Genomic DNA, 18,627 nt, shown 5'->3' on the forward strand with positions numbered 1-18,627 from the left:
TAGTGATTTATAGCTGCTGGTAATTGTGTGAAGATTGAAGATACGCTGGATGCCGCTCTCCTTTGCTTTTTTTTCCTCTTTGCCTCCCCCATTCTTTTGCTTACAGAGTGCTCTTGAGTGTAACGTGGTGAAAGGCCAACATCTCTGCCTTTATTGCTTTTCCTTGTACAAGCCACAGCAAATGAAGATTTTATTTCTCCCTAACACCAGGCTGTGTGAAATTAATTGTGGTTTGTATTTGATAATTGGTTTTTTGTTTCGGTTTGTTTTTTTTTTTCCTTTGCATAAGTTTTGACTGGTTTTGTGTTGTCACCTTTGTAGGGTGCAGAGAGTGGTGTTTTTTAGTTAAGCTGGATGAGAATCATATGCAAAACATGAATGGGGAGGGGAAAGACTTTTCTTTGTGGTAAGGCATCTGTTGAGTGTATGGATGTCAAATCTCCTCCCCAGGTGAGCCAACACAAGTATTCATACCTAAATTTATCTATCAGGTCTTATGGTTCAAGGAATTTGTTATTCCTATTTTCCTAAATTCATTTTTCCTGCACAGTTTTATCTGCTTTTTCCTTCTCCTGAGTAAAAAGCTGTTCTTAAGAGTTCTGTGCATAATATAATTTAACTGAAGAAAACAAAGGGGATTTTGTGGACTGTAATTGAAAAGCCCAGTGAAGGTTAGGGAAATTTTGAGAACTTTTCTAGTCATGTTGCAAACTCCAAAATAAATCATTTAAATCTAAAAAATTCCAAATTATTATTAAAATTTTCCAGGACACTGTTTTCATATTGAATATAAGAGTGTTCCTTACAGTTGTTTCCTGCCCTGACAAACATCATCTGTGTGATACTGGTACATGCTACTTTTGTGGTTTGGTCCTGCACATGCAGCAGTGTGTTTTAGGTTTGTTTGTTTTTTTAATTTCTGTACATAAAAGGAAGGCTCAAAACATGCAGCAAGTGCATTTGGGCCCACTTAGGAATTCCAGATGGCACTGTGGCCTAAACCAGCTGTTTTTCAGCACCGTAAGGAATTATTTTTTCTTCTTATCTTAGTTAAAAACGAGCTTGTTTAGTTTTGCTTTTGTTCCCAGCCTGTTTGCTTTCTCATTCTCATACCCCAGAGCATTTCAGTTTTAGTCACTGCATGACATTGCTGAAATCAGGGCTGGAATGAAGTCACAAAATGAACAGCAAGCCAGTCTTATCCAAAAGTCATGGGAGGGAACTGCATTGACAATTATTGGCAAAGATGAGCAAATGAACGCTGACCATTGTGAAATTAAGTTCACCTTATCTTAGCTCCTCGTTGTTTTGTTTTGTTTTATCAAATTAGTTGTTTGTTAGTGTTTGCAAACGTTGTTCATGCCACTATTCCCGAGTATCCGGCCTTGGAGCTTCAGTGAGAAAAGTGGTTTGGAAAGAATCCAAATCAGTTCATGCAGAGGCTGTGCACGTTAGTAGAAAACAACTGACAAAGGCTGAGCATGGATTTTGTCTGCACTTTTACCCTAAAAGAAGACTCCCTGCATATGTATCTGTGTGCATGTGTGTGTATGTGCATATATACAGTATATGTGCATATATGTGATTATATTAATCTCAAGTTTTCAGCAGTTTACTCTCTTGCTTTCACATTGTCACAGTGATTTACACTAAATTCCAGGTTTCCTTGCCCTTTAGGGAAACACATGATCATCTACATTCTGAGTAATGGTCTGCAAAGCATGTGCAGCTCTTCACTGTTTTTTAGTAGAGACTCTGAAAAGTAAAATATTTTTAAATGTTCTCATGCATTCAGTTTGTAATAAATTTTAGAAAATAATAATTTAAACACCTGTGATTTTACCTAGTCAGACTAGTCTGATTGTGCTGTAAATTAACCCTGAGATAGATGAACCATTCCTACTTCTTGACTCACATAACTCATCACAACCTGGCATTTGCCTGGGACAAATCTGCAGGGTCTCAGAGTTAAGGTCACCACCAGCCACGACAGCACAGGGAGCTGGAGGCCCTGTGGCAGAAATGCACCGTGGAGAAGGGCTCTCCCTCTTCCCACTTGGTACCAGTCATGGAGAGCAATGCTGGCTGCTTGGCAAAGTACCAGCACTGCTGTACAGAGCCTCTGCTTACAGCCCGCTGAGTCAGACTTGTTTACTTCACAGAAGTATTAATCTCTGCCTCTGATTGTCAACTACTCCAGGCTTCATAGAATTTCAAGCTGTAGATGACACAGTTTTGCTGAAAATATGAGGCTTCTGTTGCATTTGGAGTGATGTATTCTGCCTCACTCCCCTTTGGTTCGTTTGCCATGGCTGAGGTTAAGATGGATAATTAATTACTCCCATCCCAAGCCTTGCCTTTTAATTTAATGATTTTCTTTAGCATCTGCCAGAATCTTCTGCATGCACTCCTGAGATGTTAAGCAATGAAAAAGCCATTAAGTTAAATTCAGGCATTAATTTTTTTCAGTAGGATGAAATAGCACTCCCGTAGATTAAGCAGTTTCTGGTTTATATTATTTCATAGCATGGCAAAGAAATGTGGGAAGAGGCTGATTCTCTGGCTGCAGGAGAGGATGGTGAATGGGGAAGCCTATCTTCTGGTGCTGCAGCTTACCTCAGTCTTAGCTAGAAGCAGGACATGAGAAGGGATCAGTGCAGTGAAACATCTGATTGCCAAGGGCCTGATGTCCACGTTATGCAACTGGGAAGACAGAGGGAAGAGGTTTAGCTATAGTTATCTAATATATCACTTTCCTCAGAAATGCTTTTTTATTGCCTGTAAAGCCTTTTCTGAGAACGAAGCAGTGTCAAGTTGTGTTGCTCTGTTCTTTGTGTTTTGAGGTCCATGAACGCTGTCATGACTCATTCCTGGCTTTAATCACTCTCCTTCTCAGTCTGACCAATTCTCCGTGCTCTTTGCTTGCCACTCCAAGTAACTCCTGCATTCTTTTCACAGACATAACTTCCCCATTTAACAAACTATGTATTTTAGCTTTTTCTAAGAAATACATGAAAGCAAATTAGCGCAAAATCTGCTGCAATGGTCTCTCTGGGAAACTGCACGTACACCTGCTGAGCCCCAAACAGTAGCAGCAGGACTGAGCTTGTGTGTCAGAGACACAACAAAGGGAAAATGGTCACTCTTGGAGTGCCCTGAAACAGCAATTCCATGCAGAATTTATGGTGGGTTTTAGTGCTCCATCTAGTGAGGCTGAAATGTCACTTCTGCATTGAAATTCCTTATGCCTTCTGCCTTTAACTTCTGTGTACATCCAAGTCTCACTGTTCTTTATTAAGAGTTTAAAGATCCTCAGACCTTTGCAGTTGTACTGTATAGCAATTCACAGACTTGACAGCTTTAAGGTTTAAAAAAATCCCCTTTTTACTCCATTTCAGTTTTGGTATAGCTGCCCAATATGCAATTGCTGGAGAAGAATGTTGTTGCTACCATACCAGAATACTATAATTTAATTGCATGGAGATATTTTACTAATCTCAATATATGCTTGGGATGAATTTCATTTATCTAGGCCTAAGCACTGAACATTAGTTGTTCTAGATTAGTTGTTCTGTAGTTAGTACTCAGGCATCTCTCAGGAGAGTCTCCTCCCATCCCAAGCCATGTCTCCAAAAAACTGTTTGTGCAAATAGGCCCTGGCTATTGACCACGTCTCTACAGGGAGCCTGAACAATTTATTCAGATGGGTTGAGTCAGCTGCAGATGGTGAAAGCTGTGAAATCAGATATGATGGAATTCCAGAGTCTTTGCAGACCGATGATCGATCTATTCAGCGTTGTTCTCTGTATTTAAAGAATTATCTCATGTTGTTATTTTTCCACCTGCAGCCGCTTTAACAGAAGCTGTGAAGAGCTCACCACAGCTTGAGGCAGTGCCTAGCAGCACTGTTCACTCCTGTTGTCCCAGCTGTATTATTTCTCTCCTCTTTAGTCTTCTGGCACCAGCATCACGGTGGACATCGCTGTCATGGGGGAAGCCCACGGGCTCATCACAGACCTCCTGGCCGACCCTTCGCTGCCTCCCAACGTCTGCACGTCCCTGAGGACCGTGAGCAACCTGCTCAACACACAGCTGACCTTCCAGGCCATCCACAAGCCCAGGGTGAATCCCTTGGTGTCCTTCAGTGAGAACTACACCTGCTCCGACTCGGAGGAGTGTCCGGAGAAGGGAGAGAAACTAGCAATTCCCAAGGTGAGTGCTGGAGCCTGCCTCTCCCTGAAGGGACACCACTGGGCTGTCAGACACCACTGGGCTTTTTGTGTGAATTGCCACCTCTTCTTCCTTCCCTTAATCAGAAACCTACAGAAAAGTCAATTAAAAAGTTCCTACTGATGACGTTCAGGTGCTTGGATCAAGTCTAAACTGTTGTGTACCCCACAAACCAACAAAAATATCACAGTCATTGGTATGACAAATACTGTGAGCTCGTGGAAGTTGTCTTGAGAAGAAAAAGAAGACAGAACCATAAATACATATGTATAATACTGCCTTTTTAAAATGGCTTTATGAATGCTCAGGGATCAGGCAGGAAATAACCAGTGTTAACCACCCACACTTAGCAAGTGAACAGCTAGAAAGAGCACATCAGATTTGAAGTAGTGTGAATTGTAGGTTTGTTGCTAATTAGCTGTCCTGCAAGGCTTACATTTCATTTCTGAAACTAAACCCAAATGCTTTTGTAGTGCAGCCTCCCTTGTAAAATTAAATATAGGCAGAGTACATTGCACAGGCGAATGCTTTTATGTTTTTACAGTTTAAATGGCACAGCCAGTCATTCATTCCAGCATTTCCAGGCATCTGAATTGCCACGCTCGTGATTCTTTTATTACAGTTTAGTGTGATGATAATTGCCACCCTATTTGCCTGTTTAGCAGCTGTATGTACAAAATGGATGTTCACAGGTTTTTAAGCACATTTCCCAGTTTATTTTAGTGACCATGTCTATAATGGAGTACCCCAGGCTCTGAGGGGAAGAGTTAAGTGGAAGAGCACAGCTATCACAGGAGAACACACAGGGAACAGATACCAGTTTGCTGTTGCATAATACCCTGTGAGGAGAAGAGAAATGAAGGATGAAGAAATGAGTTAATGCTGCAGAGAACTAATTTGACTGAAGAATTCATTGACCTAACTGTATCACGGTCCATAAAATAAATAGTTTGCATGTCTTTATTTAAAGTGTCTAAAAGCAGATTTAGGACCTTCACCTTAACCATCTGACACTGAGCATTTTGTGTAAGGAGATAATGTGTTAACATATTTATCTGCAACTTTGAGCTTCAGAACCACAGATGTCTTCTATCTCATATTTCTTAACCCTCTGGCAAAGTCCAAGCTCTCCATTGCAGATATATTTATTTTAGTTCTTAACTATAAACACTTTATGAGAACTTCACAAGAGAAACAGCTTAAAAAATTATAGGATCTGCAACAGCAAATCTGGCACCAAAAAAAGATCCTTTATTTTCTTTGCCTTCAAAAATTAAAAAAACCCCAAACATGTGAATCCTGTTATTTGGAGAAATGGAGGAGTCAGGTTAAAGAAAAAAGGGGTTCAATAAAAATCTGCTGTAAACAGTGATGCTTCCTCTAAGCTTTTTGAGACATCATATCCCAGAGCATGAAAGTTTTATTTCAGTGTGTAATCTTTGGGTTGGGTAGATGTGGCAGGGGAAAAAAGTTTGAGCTCCCCTGCCTTATTTTTCTTACAGCCTTTCTTGCCTTGAATCTCTGATTCTGAGGATTCATGACAGTTTTAATCAGAGCAGTTGAGGTTGAAAATGCTTCTGGAGATTGTCTAGTCCAGTCCTGTCCCTCAGCTCAGTGAGGAGAAATTTTCTCTAGGCTCAGCCTAGATCAGGTTGCTCAGGAGGATGTCCAGTTGGGTTTTGAGTATCTCCATGAATTTAGATTTCACAGCTTCTTCAGGCAACTTCTCTGTGTTCAGTCATCCTCACAGTAAAAAAAAAATTTTCCTACATTTTAATTAAATTCCTTGTACTTCAGTTTTTGCTCCACTGCCTGTCACTGGGCACCCCTGCAAAGAGCCTTCTTCTTTACACCCTCCCTTTAGCTATTTGTGTACCCTGGTAAGATCTACCCTGAGACTTCTCTTCTTCAGAGTGAGCAATTCCACCTTCTCCAGCCTTTCCTTTCATGGCAGATGCTTCAGTCACCTTTATGGCCTTGCTAACTTGTTTAAGTGCCCTTGGCCACATCAGGTGTTGAACATCTGTGGCTATGGGGCTGTGGAGATAGATAGATAGATAGATAGATAGATAGATAGATAGATAGATAGATAGATAGATAGATAGATATACATACATACATGTTTTTTTTTAGACTTGAGATAGGGAGGATGGTCCGGACTCTCCAAGCATTGAAAGCACTGGCTGTGTTTGAAATGAATAATCCCTGGGAGAACCCAGGTTTAAGGGTGTTGTCAGACAGAATGAAGCAAAGGGAAATGGTTTCATTTGTGCCTGTGTGGAGGTTTTGTGAGCCTGTACAAACTGTAAGGACCTGGTTTCTCCGCAGCGCTTACGGAGAAGTTTGCCTCCAGGACTGCTGAGACGAGTGTCCTCAACCTGGACCACGACAACATCAGCCACAGGACTGCCCACTCTGGAGCCAGCTCCAGTGAGAAGGGACCGCAGTGCCAGCATCAAACCTCACGAATCTTCTTCATCCAGGTTACAAAAGGCCTCCTCTCACTTTTATGTTTCTCTTCGGGCAGATTTCTTTGGTTCTGTGTTCCAAATGCATTCAGAAACGCTGGCTGTGAACTGTGGTAGAATTACTTCTTCGTGTTTCTCTAAATTGATTTGACAAAGAAGCTGCGTTCCCATTTTTTGTCAGATTATGCCAAAATTATTCATATTATTGGGCAGAAAAATACATGTTTTTAAATCTGTTTATGCTAATGAAGTGCAGAACTGCCCAATAAAATTGGAAGAAAGGCAAGATATCTGGTTAAAGTTCTCTTGATATGCAGGGGTTGCCTATGTAGTTATTGCCTAGCCAAGAAAAACTGCAGGAATTAACCCAGCCATTTCTAAGAACACACCTACTGCTGTGGTCCTGTCATTAAACCAGTTCCTAAAACACTTCTCCACCTCCCATTCTTCTCAGGGCCTGATCCCTGAGCTGGAATCATGCAGCACATGGTCCTCCTGTGAAACGGAGAGAGAGTTGTGTCTGCTCAGCAGCTTTTAACCAGCAGCCAGCTTGTTTGGGGAACGTGCAGAGGTTGTAATGAAAGTTGTACTAGCTCCACACCGTGTCATTAGAACAGGATTTCCTCTTTCTGGCTCCGTGAATACTTTTCTGTTCTAGTCAGAGGAGCAGAGCCTTCAAAGAAGGTGTGGAGCAGGAGTGAGAACAAAGTTCAGGTCCCCTCCCTACCTAGGCAAGGGCCATCATCTTGGAGCTGGTGGATGAAGAAAGAGTGTGGAGACGCTGGGGAAAGGAAGATCAGAATGAAAGCACTGCGCTCAAGAGGGGAATTGAGAGCTGTGACATCAGAAGGCTCACGTGCTTTTCTGAAATTCCAAATTTGGTGCTGGTAGTGGGGAAGAAGATAGGACTTTGGAAGGCCCAACATCACCAGTGTTGGCTGTTGGACAGATTGGGGGAATGCAGCCCCAAAGGGCAGCTTTCTTCCAAGGCAGGCCTTTTTTCAGATACCTCAATCTGTCCCGTGGATGAGGCTGTCACACGGGGTGTGGAGGTGCTCAGGGCAGCCTGCAGAGTACCCTGAAAGTCTCGTGCAAGAAAAACACATGGTTTGCCAGAGTTCCCTTTGTGAGAAGTCCCATCTGCCTCAGTAAAAGTAAATATCAGGAAGCTGTAACCAAATGCAAACGTTCTTCACTCACAGACCTGTGGTTCCTGGGGTGCATTTGATTTATGCTGTTGATCCCACTCTCACGTAGCGTGTAAGTGTCCCAAGATGGGAATCAGAGGGAGAGCAATTAAATATTATTGTTGGTCCTTTCCTGTGGTTGTTATATAACCCTGCATGAGGAGCCAGCTGAGCAGGCTATCAATTCTTCCTATGTTTAATGTCATAGCCAGTTGTGTAATTATAGCTCTGTCAAGCCTCCCAGCCTACTGTTTGCACTACTTCTTTCTCAGTAGGAGAAACAATGTGTATTCCAGAAAGGGGGGAAATGAATCCTATAAGTCTAGCTTTAAAAATTTTGGCAGACCAAGAGAGATCTGCTTTCAAGGAGAAGAATTTTGAACAGAAGAGAAAAAAATTTATCTTGGTTGTCTGCCACTTCCCCTGTACCAAATTCAAGTGCTCCACTGGTCACAGAGAAAGAAACATTTCATAAGTTGAACAGTAGGAGAGAGGCTGACACTGGAATTGCCCTGTGGCAGATTCTGTAGTTACAAAACATGCAACTTGTTCCTCACCATGTGGGACATGACTTCTGGATTTCTGTAGTCGCATGTTTGCAAAAATCCCCCGTAACTGTCAGTTTGAGATTGGTAATTCTGTATTCTCCCAACCCCATGACACTGAACTGGGTGGACATTATACTGAAAAAATAATAGAGCTCCCACATTCTTTCCTTCAACCACTTTTATATCAAGTGATTCTCCTGTAGGAACTCAAAAGAATGTGGGTCAGAGATTTTTGGTTTGGTTCATTTGGGTTATTTTGCTCTACAGTGGGCCAGTGTGTTACATTCTTCACAATTAAAAAACAAACCAAAACTGTAGAACAAACAATTAAAAAATAAAAAAAAATCTGTATTCTTTCTTTGCCTCCCTTCATCACAGATTTGAAGAATTTGGGCCCATGAAGAGAGCCAGCCATTACTTTTGTAGGTAGTACTTACTATTCCAAAACAAGATGTTTGCAGAGGTAACACAGCGTCACATGCTTTTTTCTTTCAGAATGATCTTTTTTTCCTTCAAGTTTATTTTTTTCAAGCTCAGCTGGAGCTATGCTACTTTAAAAGTCTATCTCCAGCATTGGGTGTCATCTCATCACTTTAATGTGAGGCTGTGAGGAGAAATGTGGAGCCTGAGCTGCCTGGCAGACCTGTCCAGAGAGCTCACAGCTTGATAAGAGCCAGTGCTGCATCCCTGAAAGAAGCTGACATTTGATGGGTGTCTTTCAGGAAAGTGATTATAAATACAGTTTTCTTGCTGTGCAGAAGATTTTGGCCTCTTCTGCCATGCAATTACCACCCAAAGGCTAAAAGCATGAACCCATGCTGCTGCAGGGGACTAACATTTGCTCCCCACACAATCAGCCTGGCCTGACTGTGCCAGTCCATCACATGGACTCTGTTTGCTTCATGGTGGAAAAAACCCATTCTTTATTCACTTTTTATACCGTTTTACAGACCTCCTGGGTGACTCCAATTGGTCAGGAGCTTTCTTGTCAGTTATTTATTGGTGATTAACAAGTTGTTCTTCTGTATCGATTGGTCACTCAAACCCCTGGTTGTACGTGCAGGAAAAGTTGTTTGTGAGAGGTAGTTTTCATTTTTCTGTCTGATGGTGTAAAAACAGTTTATACAGGTGCAAGTTGTTTTTTCACCCAGGAACAGATTGGTATGCTAACGAACTGCTCACACCAGGATTGCTTTCACATGGGAATTTGCAAAGTGCTGGCTTTGACAAGGCCAGCCACTGATTTCAGGAGAGCAGGCTTGATTTTAGGAATTTTATAAAAAATCTTTATAATTTTCCTACCTTAACTGCTCCCTGTGACTAGCTGATGCATCTGCTTTTGTTCTCTGTCCAACCTGCTGCTTTTGTTATTTTTCCAACAATATAATATGGTTATTTCTTTTATTTAAACCAAAAAACCCCAACACAGTTGCTTAAAGTACTATAGGTTGTAGTCATGCCCTTTGTAAATGTTTTGACTCTTTTGATTTATAGAAGTTAGGCATGACACGATGCAGCAAGTGAAATACTAAATTGTGATTTATATCTGTAATTCCCTTGGCTATAGCAGGGTGTTTTGCATAACGTTTGTGGCATTAGCTGTCTGTGCATATTCCTTGAGTGAGATTTCCTTAAGCACAACCTACATGAATCCATTTTGAGCTGGAAGCAGAAACTGATTTGTCTCATGCAAACGTATCCAAGACACAGCCTTTGTAACTCAGAGGTCTACCTCTGTGTATTCACTACTGAGAATATACAGGTCATTCTTACTGATTTTTAGAGATGAGAAATATGGGGTTTTTTACTCAGCCTTTTGAGCCTTTTAAAAAAACATTACTCCTGAATTTCTTTCCTGAAAGAAATTAAGGTGACTTTGGAATGGATAATGAAATGTGTAATATGACAGCCATGAAGCAGCTTTAGTCCACAATAATGTGGTTCTCCTCTCTACTAAAACAATATAGCATGCTGTTTTCCCCATGCTTCAGCTCATGATCCAAAATTATCACAAGACTTCCTTTTTCATACCAGCCTGCTTTTTATCCAAACATAAATCCTGTTGAGATAATATTACTCAGAGATCCTGGCTACCCAGCTATCAGGTAGAAATTGTTAGATGGCTGAGGCCTGACATTGGAAAAGTCAGAGAATCCCAGCTTGGAGATGAGTTTGAAGATAGGGCTGTACAATTATTTTCCATTTCTGGTGCTGTCACATCACATCACCTTTTCAAACTGAAGAGAACCATACAGGAGATCTTTTCTTGTGCAAAGCTGCTTTGTTTTACCAGAGTGAAGATTAAGTAGCACTATACCATCTTGAAAGGCAACAGTCACATAGGCAAATGAATAAAATTTAACCTGGAAGATAATGCAGAGTAACAAGAATCCAGGGATTTGCTTTAGAACAAAACAAACGTTTGACTTGTGACTTTCAGAGATTATCCCAGTAAACTGAGAGGGAGGGCAGTGGATGTGTAATATCTTGTACTTGGAAAACAACAATTACCAAGCCCATCAGTCAGTTTTGCATTTAGCAATTTCTGCTTTCAGAAAGTATTAATAATCATCTCTGTTGTCCGAAGACAAGAGCTCCCCCATGATGGAGGAAGGTCTCCATTCCATCACGAGCAATTCCTGGGGATGCTGGTGGAGAGGAGTAGAAGTTTTGCATCAGTGCTTTATTTAGCAGATTGATATTACAGCAGTTTAGACTATTTGTAATCATGTATTTTTAGTTACGATTTGTTTTCATGTTACAGCTAAATAATTCTTTCAATTTGCACTAGTTAATACAATTTAGACTTTTATTTATTATCTCCATTGGTAATATACAATTGTTATTAGTAGAAGTTGATCTAGCTAAATCTGTAAATGCATAAATTTATAAAATGTGTCTTTAATTATGCATGAAAGCATTCACATTTTAAAATATTGCTAGGTCTACCTATTTTGGAAAAAACCTCAAATGTTTTCATATGTAATTTTGCACCACATTTAAGTTGCTGGTTTATATCTTCAATACTGCACATTTAAAGAAGTTCTGGAAGACCTAAGTGCATGGATGTACTTAAAATTTCTTTTCGTATTTTTATTCTTCACTTATCTTGATTGTGAAAAAATCCTTGCTGTAGCAAGACACATTTTCTCTCAGTTTTGCCAGTAAATGGTTGAATGTTGGATTATTAAAAAAGGTTGGCTTTTTTTCTGGTAATTTTATTCGTGGTTACCTTCCCTGGTAAATTATTTTCTTTTAAAAAAAAAGCCATAAGTACACACAACAAAAAGTATTTCAAAAGATAGGATGTCTACTAGCAGTAGAAAGCTTGCTGTGATTAGAGAAATCATTGTGAAAAGTGCTGTTTAAATTCTCAGGACTTTGTTTCAGACTGTTGAAAGAAGACCATATGTATTGCATCCTCTAAGAGTTATCAATATTATTTGTAACATCTATCTCAAAGATAGACAATAATCCAACTCAATCCCCTGTGCAACTAACAGACTGTGAAATGTTTCTAAAGACACATTTTTGTTGGATGGAAAGCTGGTATCACAATGAATTCGTAAATGTGAAACAGAGATTTCCTGTATTTTAAAGCCATTTCCCTGTGTCCTGGCCATCTGATAACATTTTAATTGCTCTCAAGGCTGTAGTGTTCTGATCTCAAGACTGGCATTATATCCTGCTTGCAATCATTGAATTAAGACAGTAAATACATACCACATTTGCTGGAGAAATACCCTTAATCAAAACAGAGATACTGGATATCTCCAAATTACAGCACAGTAACTATCAGATTTTTTTTTTAACTCTTGGATTGTCAACAGTAAATCATGTTTTAGCCTCCTATCACAGTAAGTTTCTGTCAGGGAAAAAACACTGGAACTGTACATGTATATCCTGCAAGGTTAATATTTCATAAACTTAGATCAACATATTGCCTTGTTTTAAGACAATTTTTGTGTCTGGAATGCATTTAGATAGAGGGCAAAATTCAGACTAAAACCCCTCCAAGTTCCTAAGGTCTTGCTGTTCTTTGACTTTGAAGATGAATGTGGTAAATTAACTGGGGCTGAGTTCCTGCAAACCTCAGAACAGGAGGTAACTCAATTTCCATGCATTTCCTTTCAAGACAGATGAAGTTTGTTCCTTTGCACTTGGATCATTTTGGCTGAGACTAGGAATTGTGTAGTGGATTCCAAGAGAGGGCTGCACTTTAATTAAACACGGGATGCATTTCACCTTGGCAGTGGTGCTCAGGTGGAATGAGGGACAGAGAGAACTGCACCTTGCTGGAGTTGCACATGTGGATGTTGGCAGTTTCTGTGCTCCAGCTCAGGTGTACACTAGCATGTGCTGCAGAAATTGCAAGTCTCCCTTAGTGAGCAACAGATAGAGAAAAATAAACTCAAACTGAAGATCATGGCCAATATCTTTGAGAAATGGCCCCAGAAGCACAGTACTTTGTATAATGTATGACTACTAAAAATTGCTCTTTTTGTTTTATTGCTAGTCTTCAAACATGTAGAAATCCAGATTTTGTGGGAATGTGTGTAAGCCTTCCTTGTCCCTGCTTTAGAATGGTGAGAGAGAAACTGCAGATGGCTCTGGTACCTGCCTGTCTGGGGCTGTGTCTCTGTCACCAGCACATGTTGGTACCAGCAGTCGTGCCACAAACTCCTCTTTCATTTCATGCCTGTCCACTCAGTGCATCCTGCTCACCAGGGAAAACATGCTTTGTGTTTTGAGCCAGATCTTCAGCAGGTAAAAGTGCCCGGTAGCAATGGAAGTTGGTCACTCTGTGACAGCCCTGGGCTTGGCTCAGAGTGGAGAAGGGAATTCTGTTATCTGTTTTCGTTCTGGAGACTCTGCTGGTGCATCTCAAGAAGAGTATTTCTGCACAGTGAACTAGTAATGCATCTGCCACTTCTGTTAACTGACAAGACTCCTCTTGTCCTTGGCCAGGTATCCCACCAAATATTTCACCTCTCACCTCCCCGTGCCATTCACCAATTCAGGGGACGCCTGCCACGAGTCCTACTGGAAAAACATCTTCTGTGTCATTTCCAGAGCCTACAGACACTGACACCAAGCAGGGCCTAAAGCCACACAAAGTCTTAACTTCTACTCAGAGTGCACCTAGCCTGTCAGACCCTATTATCAGCCCCTCCATCATCTGCAGCAGGTAAGATGGTAATTTGACATGCTTTGCAATCATTTCACACTGTTTTCATGGACATGTTCTGTTGGCCCACATACAAGTTTTTGTGATTTACTGCACTGTTTATATTGATATTTCAGGTTTATTGTACTTCACTAAATGTGTAGATCAATGCTACAAAATACTTTCGAAGTGGGAGATTGTTGGCTGTATTTATTGCTGTGTTTATTGCTTTTACTCCTGTCAGGTGGACAGCCTGGTTCCTAAACACATTCTTTGTCAATGACCTGCAGATCCCAAAGTTGGATGTCATATTTACAACTTGTGTTTCTGGAGCCATGCCCTTGGCATGAGCAGTCACCTTTAGGTCACAGGCCAAGGCTTGCACGGCAGGCACCTGATGTAGCCTAGAAAAATCTGACTGCTAGGGCCAGCAGTGCCTGAAGACTCTGTGATTTTGAACCTTCACAAAAATCACTCAGGAGCCCACTCAGGAGGAGTGGGTCCTGTCTTCCCTAGGCAGAGTCAGATTAAGTACTATGGGGATTTTTTTTTTTCCAGAAGTCAGCTGCAGATGAGTTTTTTTCTTCTGCTAAGAGCTTCAGTAACACAGTATAATTTTTTACTTTAAAGTACACCTTTATTAGGGAACACAGACCAGACCTGCTTTGCAAAATTAGCATTTTGGAAAGAAAGTTGTTCTGCTTATCTTCTCAGAAAGGATTCAGTTGCTGAATCAAATTACTGGAGTTTGCAGTATGTGTCCAGTTCAGAACACTGGGAAACACTGGCATTCCCAAGCCTGTCCCAGTGCAGTTTCAAGGTTGCTTTACTCTCCAGATGTTGCTTTTGGCCATAGCACGAGCAGCCAGCCAGCAGACAGCACGGCTCTTATCAAGTTTGACTATCTTTGGAAATAGTTTTTAGTTTCTGCCTTCAGGCATATGACTCTGGATGTGTCTCAGTGTGCTATGTGCAAGGCTAGGAAGTGGCTGTGAGAAAGTCAAAATTGAGACTGCAGCTTTGCTCTAGGGAGTCATCCTCACTGGAGTTTGGAGTGGGATCCAAACAGGCTTTTGAGATGGATTTTGATGACTAAATAGAAACTTAAGTGCTTTTAAGAGTTTTCCAAAGGAATACCAGAATTGGGATTTGGAGAGATTAATTTGAAATTAAAACTATATTACACAACAGAAATATAGCATAAAGGTGCTGCAGTCTTACTAAGCTGTGCCTTTATTATCACTGCAATAAAATACTGTTATTTCATGAATGGCATTAATTTCTAGAAGCCTTCTATTAAAAAGAACAGTTAAGAATTGCATTAAAAATGTCAAAAAATAGTCAGTGTAAGGTTGTTGTAGGTAGTAAAGAAATTAATACCTTTTTCATCTTGTTTATCAGCCTGACTGATACAAGATTTGTTTGCTTGGCTATGCACTACAGGTATCATTGAATACAGATTAGCATTTTAATCTGGAAGTCTTTCAGGAGCTCATGATGTTTTCAGGGCACACCAAGCTCCAGGATATGTTTGGATGACCCAGCCAAAAGCCAGCTGGCACAGGAATTAAGCCATTTTCATGTGTTGAACTTCAAATGGTGCAAAGGTTCTAGTACAAAATTTTACCAATCCAAGTAATTCTGTAATAGCTGATTGGTGACGACAGTTTTATATAAGATATGCCGCAAAATGCTGACTCAAACCAGAGAAAATGTTAACATGTCAGGTTGTAATTAGGGTTTAAGGGGAACTATACACGAGGAATAAGGCTTTTTAATGGAAGGAAAGAGGCAGTCATTTTAAAAGGTCATCATATTGTTATCCCTCCCAAAATGTGTTTCTGTTCTGGAAATGATGAAGGAAACTCTGCCCTCTTGGTTCTTATGTACTTGGTGTGCTGTCACTGAAATAATGATAAAATATAATTTTCCTCCTTAAGAGGAGCATATTCAAATTTTAAGCAAGAAGAGTGAAGCCAGATAATGACTGTGTTCAAACTGAATTCTACAAGATTGTATGAGACTCTGGCACAGTTTCATAATTTTAATTTGTCTTTATAGGGCATCTGAAATATAGAACTAGGGGGTTTATTTTGTGCTGGTATACTTACAGAATAATAAAAAAAATATTTAAAGAAATCACATGGCTGAGGTTTACTGCTGAAAACACAAATTCACAAATTTAATGGTGGTGGGCAGTTAATCCAAGGTCTTTCTGTATTTTTGTCCCGAGATCCAATAAAACTTTAGCACTCTCCTGTGGTTTTGTCTGGAGAACATACCCTGGACCATGACTTATACTGTGTGACATAATCTCACACTGCCAGTGGGAAATCCTTTCACACAAGACTGTCTAAGGCACGTGGTTCTTCATATTGTGTGTGTTTCTTGATGTATTTCAGCTGTGGCAGACCCTACAACCAAATAGAAGCTGGTGATGGGACACTAAATAGAAATGATGCTACTACACACACCCTGAACAGAACAGGTAATTCTTTGTCAAAAACACCTCGTTCCCTCAAATTAAGTAATTATCCACTAAAAGGGCAGATGAGCTTGTCTGCCATAAAAGGAGCACACACACACAGGTGAGTCCATACAAATTGTGTTTGACAATTCCATGTCCAAATGCTCCTTCCCTTTTCATACGTACAGCATGTACAAAAATCTTATGAAGTTAAAATATAAAGGATATACTGTTCCTCTCAATTTATTTAAATAATGGTCCTCAATTTTTTTTTCTCTCTCTTCATTCCCTGCTGCCATTTTTTAGACTCTGCAGGGCGTATCTTTAGTGCCCTCGGACAGATTGTCCGGCATCGGCGCCAGCCAAGCAGCACATATGTAATATGAGTCAGAGCTCCTGTTGCTGTTACTCAGAAGGTCACAGGCTGGCTTCCATGAAACCCTTGCTGTTCACACCACAAGCTCTGTGATTTGTGTTTGCAGATGATCCTGCTCAAGCCACTTCTGACTACGAGACCAACAACAGCGACAGCAGCGACATCGTGCAGAACGATGACGACACGGATTGCTCCAAGGAGCAGCCACGGAAGGGATCTGGCTGTAGGTCCTACACACCTGAGACCATCATCCTGCATCCCTTGACACCACCTGAGGTAGCTCCTCCAAGTTCCCCCAGCACAACAGAATGAGTGTATGCTGACGCTGAGGGGGAAAAAAAAACAAAACTAAAACCAAACTAACCAAAAACCCAGATCCCCACAGAAAAAATGTGGTCTGAGGGTGCTGCAAGGTATTATTGTCTTTAACCACAAATATAGCAGTGTGATGAATGAGTGGTGATTGTCTCACAGCATTCAGATATGAGCTTGGTTGAGATGCAGAGGGAAAGCTTTGTTTAGTTAGGTTTTCCACAGTCTGTTGTGCAACTGAATTAATAATCTGTAGTTGGCAGGAGCTCTTGAAAAATTTATTGTAATCTGCTGGAGTTGGACATGCTGAGAGAAGGCATTTTGCTTGAAATGTTCTGGCATGTACTCATCTCCAGTTTTAAGTAAAATGAAATTCCAGGGAGTATACTGGGGGAAATGTAAAAGGAGGGGCACAACCCAACTTTTATTTGCAGACCTTGAAAAACAGATAGGTTTCATTTTAAGGACTACAAATCTTCACTTGGACTGAGCTCTGTTAGCCATGTTAGAGCCTAGTGAATGGGTCCTGATGCAGAAGCAGAAGCTGGGAGCTTTTCTCTCTGTACCACAGTGAGTTTCACAATGAAGGCAGCCTCCCTTGGAAATGAATGAATGATTCCCATGAGTGAATGAAGAGTGAGTCTCAGTGCGAAGTGCAGACACTGCTGTTGCATAAACAGAATTTCCTATCCATTCAAGTGAAACACATTACAAAGGAGAGTGAGTAGCTGCAGGGCTGCAAGAAATGAGGGCATCTGCACTGAGCTGAGTGAAGTACCACTGGCTTACACATGATGCTAATGTGACTTCAGCTTTTAAGAGCACCAATTTTTGCTTGAGATGCTTCACTGATCTAACAACCCTTCTTATTCTGATTTGTGGCACAGGACAAGCCTGTACTGGCTCCTGAGCCCCTGGTTATGGACAACTTGGATCCCCTGATGGAGCAGCTAAATAGTTGGAACTTCCCAATCTTTGATTTGGTGGAAAAAATTGGGAAGAAATGTGGTCGGATTCTCAGTCAGGTGAGAGGTGCACCTTGTCTGCAGGGTCTAAATGTTGACAGATTTAGACAGAGGCATGTTCAAAGGCATTGTCCTTACAAGTTGATGGTGCAATGAACTGTGATCCCTGACACCTAATTCAAAGCTGACAGTATGAACTCTGCCTCATTATATTCCTTACTTTTGAATGTCTTTATTTTTAAATTTAAAAATGTGAAAGATAAAAATCATGCAGCTATTTTGCTTTCTGCTCTTTGCTTTTCTGAATATTCTCTTGAGATGCTTTCAGCCCTTACTGAGTTCTTTGGGAAAGGATTTCTCGTGGGGTTTAGCATGGGAAGACTAAACAGTAAATATATTCAGTGGATGCAAGATACACACAGTTTTGGTCCTCTTTTATACTGAAGATTTCAGTATAAGATCCCAGAAATAAAAAGTTTCAGATTTCAGGCTGGACAAGAAAGCAAGGTGTGAGGAAGTGGGGGTAGAAAGAATTCTTGCTATGTTCCCTCATTTTTAAAGAATCAGAACTTTGAGAGAAAATTCATATAATATTACACAGGGAAGATTTGCTATGAGCTAGGAGAGCTTTCTAATCTTTCTTTCAGCTCCCAGGTTTTTATTCCTTCCTGTGGTTTTAATTCAGTTACTGACACAGCCTGTGTCTAGCCAGCACGATTAGTGTCACCTCCCAAAATCACTTTCTTGGCTGAACTTTCTACTCTGCTCTGCCCCTTTTCCTGGCACACTGACAAATTAGTCCTTTTTTTTTTCTTATAGAAATATTGAAGATTATTAAACAGGAAAAGCAAGTCATTATTTTTATTATTATTTAGGGTTGAAAGGGAAAAAAAGCCCCAGAGAATCA

At 40.6% G+C, this 18,627-nt stretch overlaps 1 protein-coding gene across 1 annotated transcript in view; it reads left to right on the forward strand.

Annotated features, from left to right (window-relative positions):
- Positions 1-18,627, forward strand: part of PDE3A (phosphodiesterase 3A) — a 210,961-nt gene that overhangs the window by 173,866 nt on the left and 18,468 nt on the right. Inside the window, 7 exon segments of the mRNA XM_041484369.1 lie at positions 3,952-4,212; positions 6,559-6,713; positions 11,048-11,111; positions 13,326-13,621; positions 16,003-16,088; positions 16,550-16,719; positions 17,643-17,780. Of these exon segments, the coding sequence (XP_041340303.1) occupies positions 3,952-4,212; positions 6,559-6,713; positions 11,048-11,111; positions 13,326-13,621; positions 16,003-16,088; positions 16,550-16,719; positions 17,643-17,780 (1,170 nt within the window).

Source organism: Pyrgilauda ruficollis, unplaced genomic scaffold (genome assembly GCF_017590135.1).
Source record: "Pyrgilauda ruficollis isolate IOZ18807 unplaced genomic scaffold, ASM1759013v1 scaffold66, whole genome shotgun sequence".
In the NCBI taxonomy this organism is placed as follows: Eukaryota; Metazoa; Chordata; class Aves; order Passeriformes; family Passeridae; genus Pyrgilauda; species Pyrgilauda ruficollis.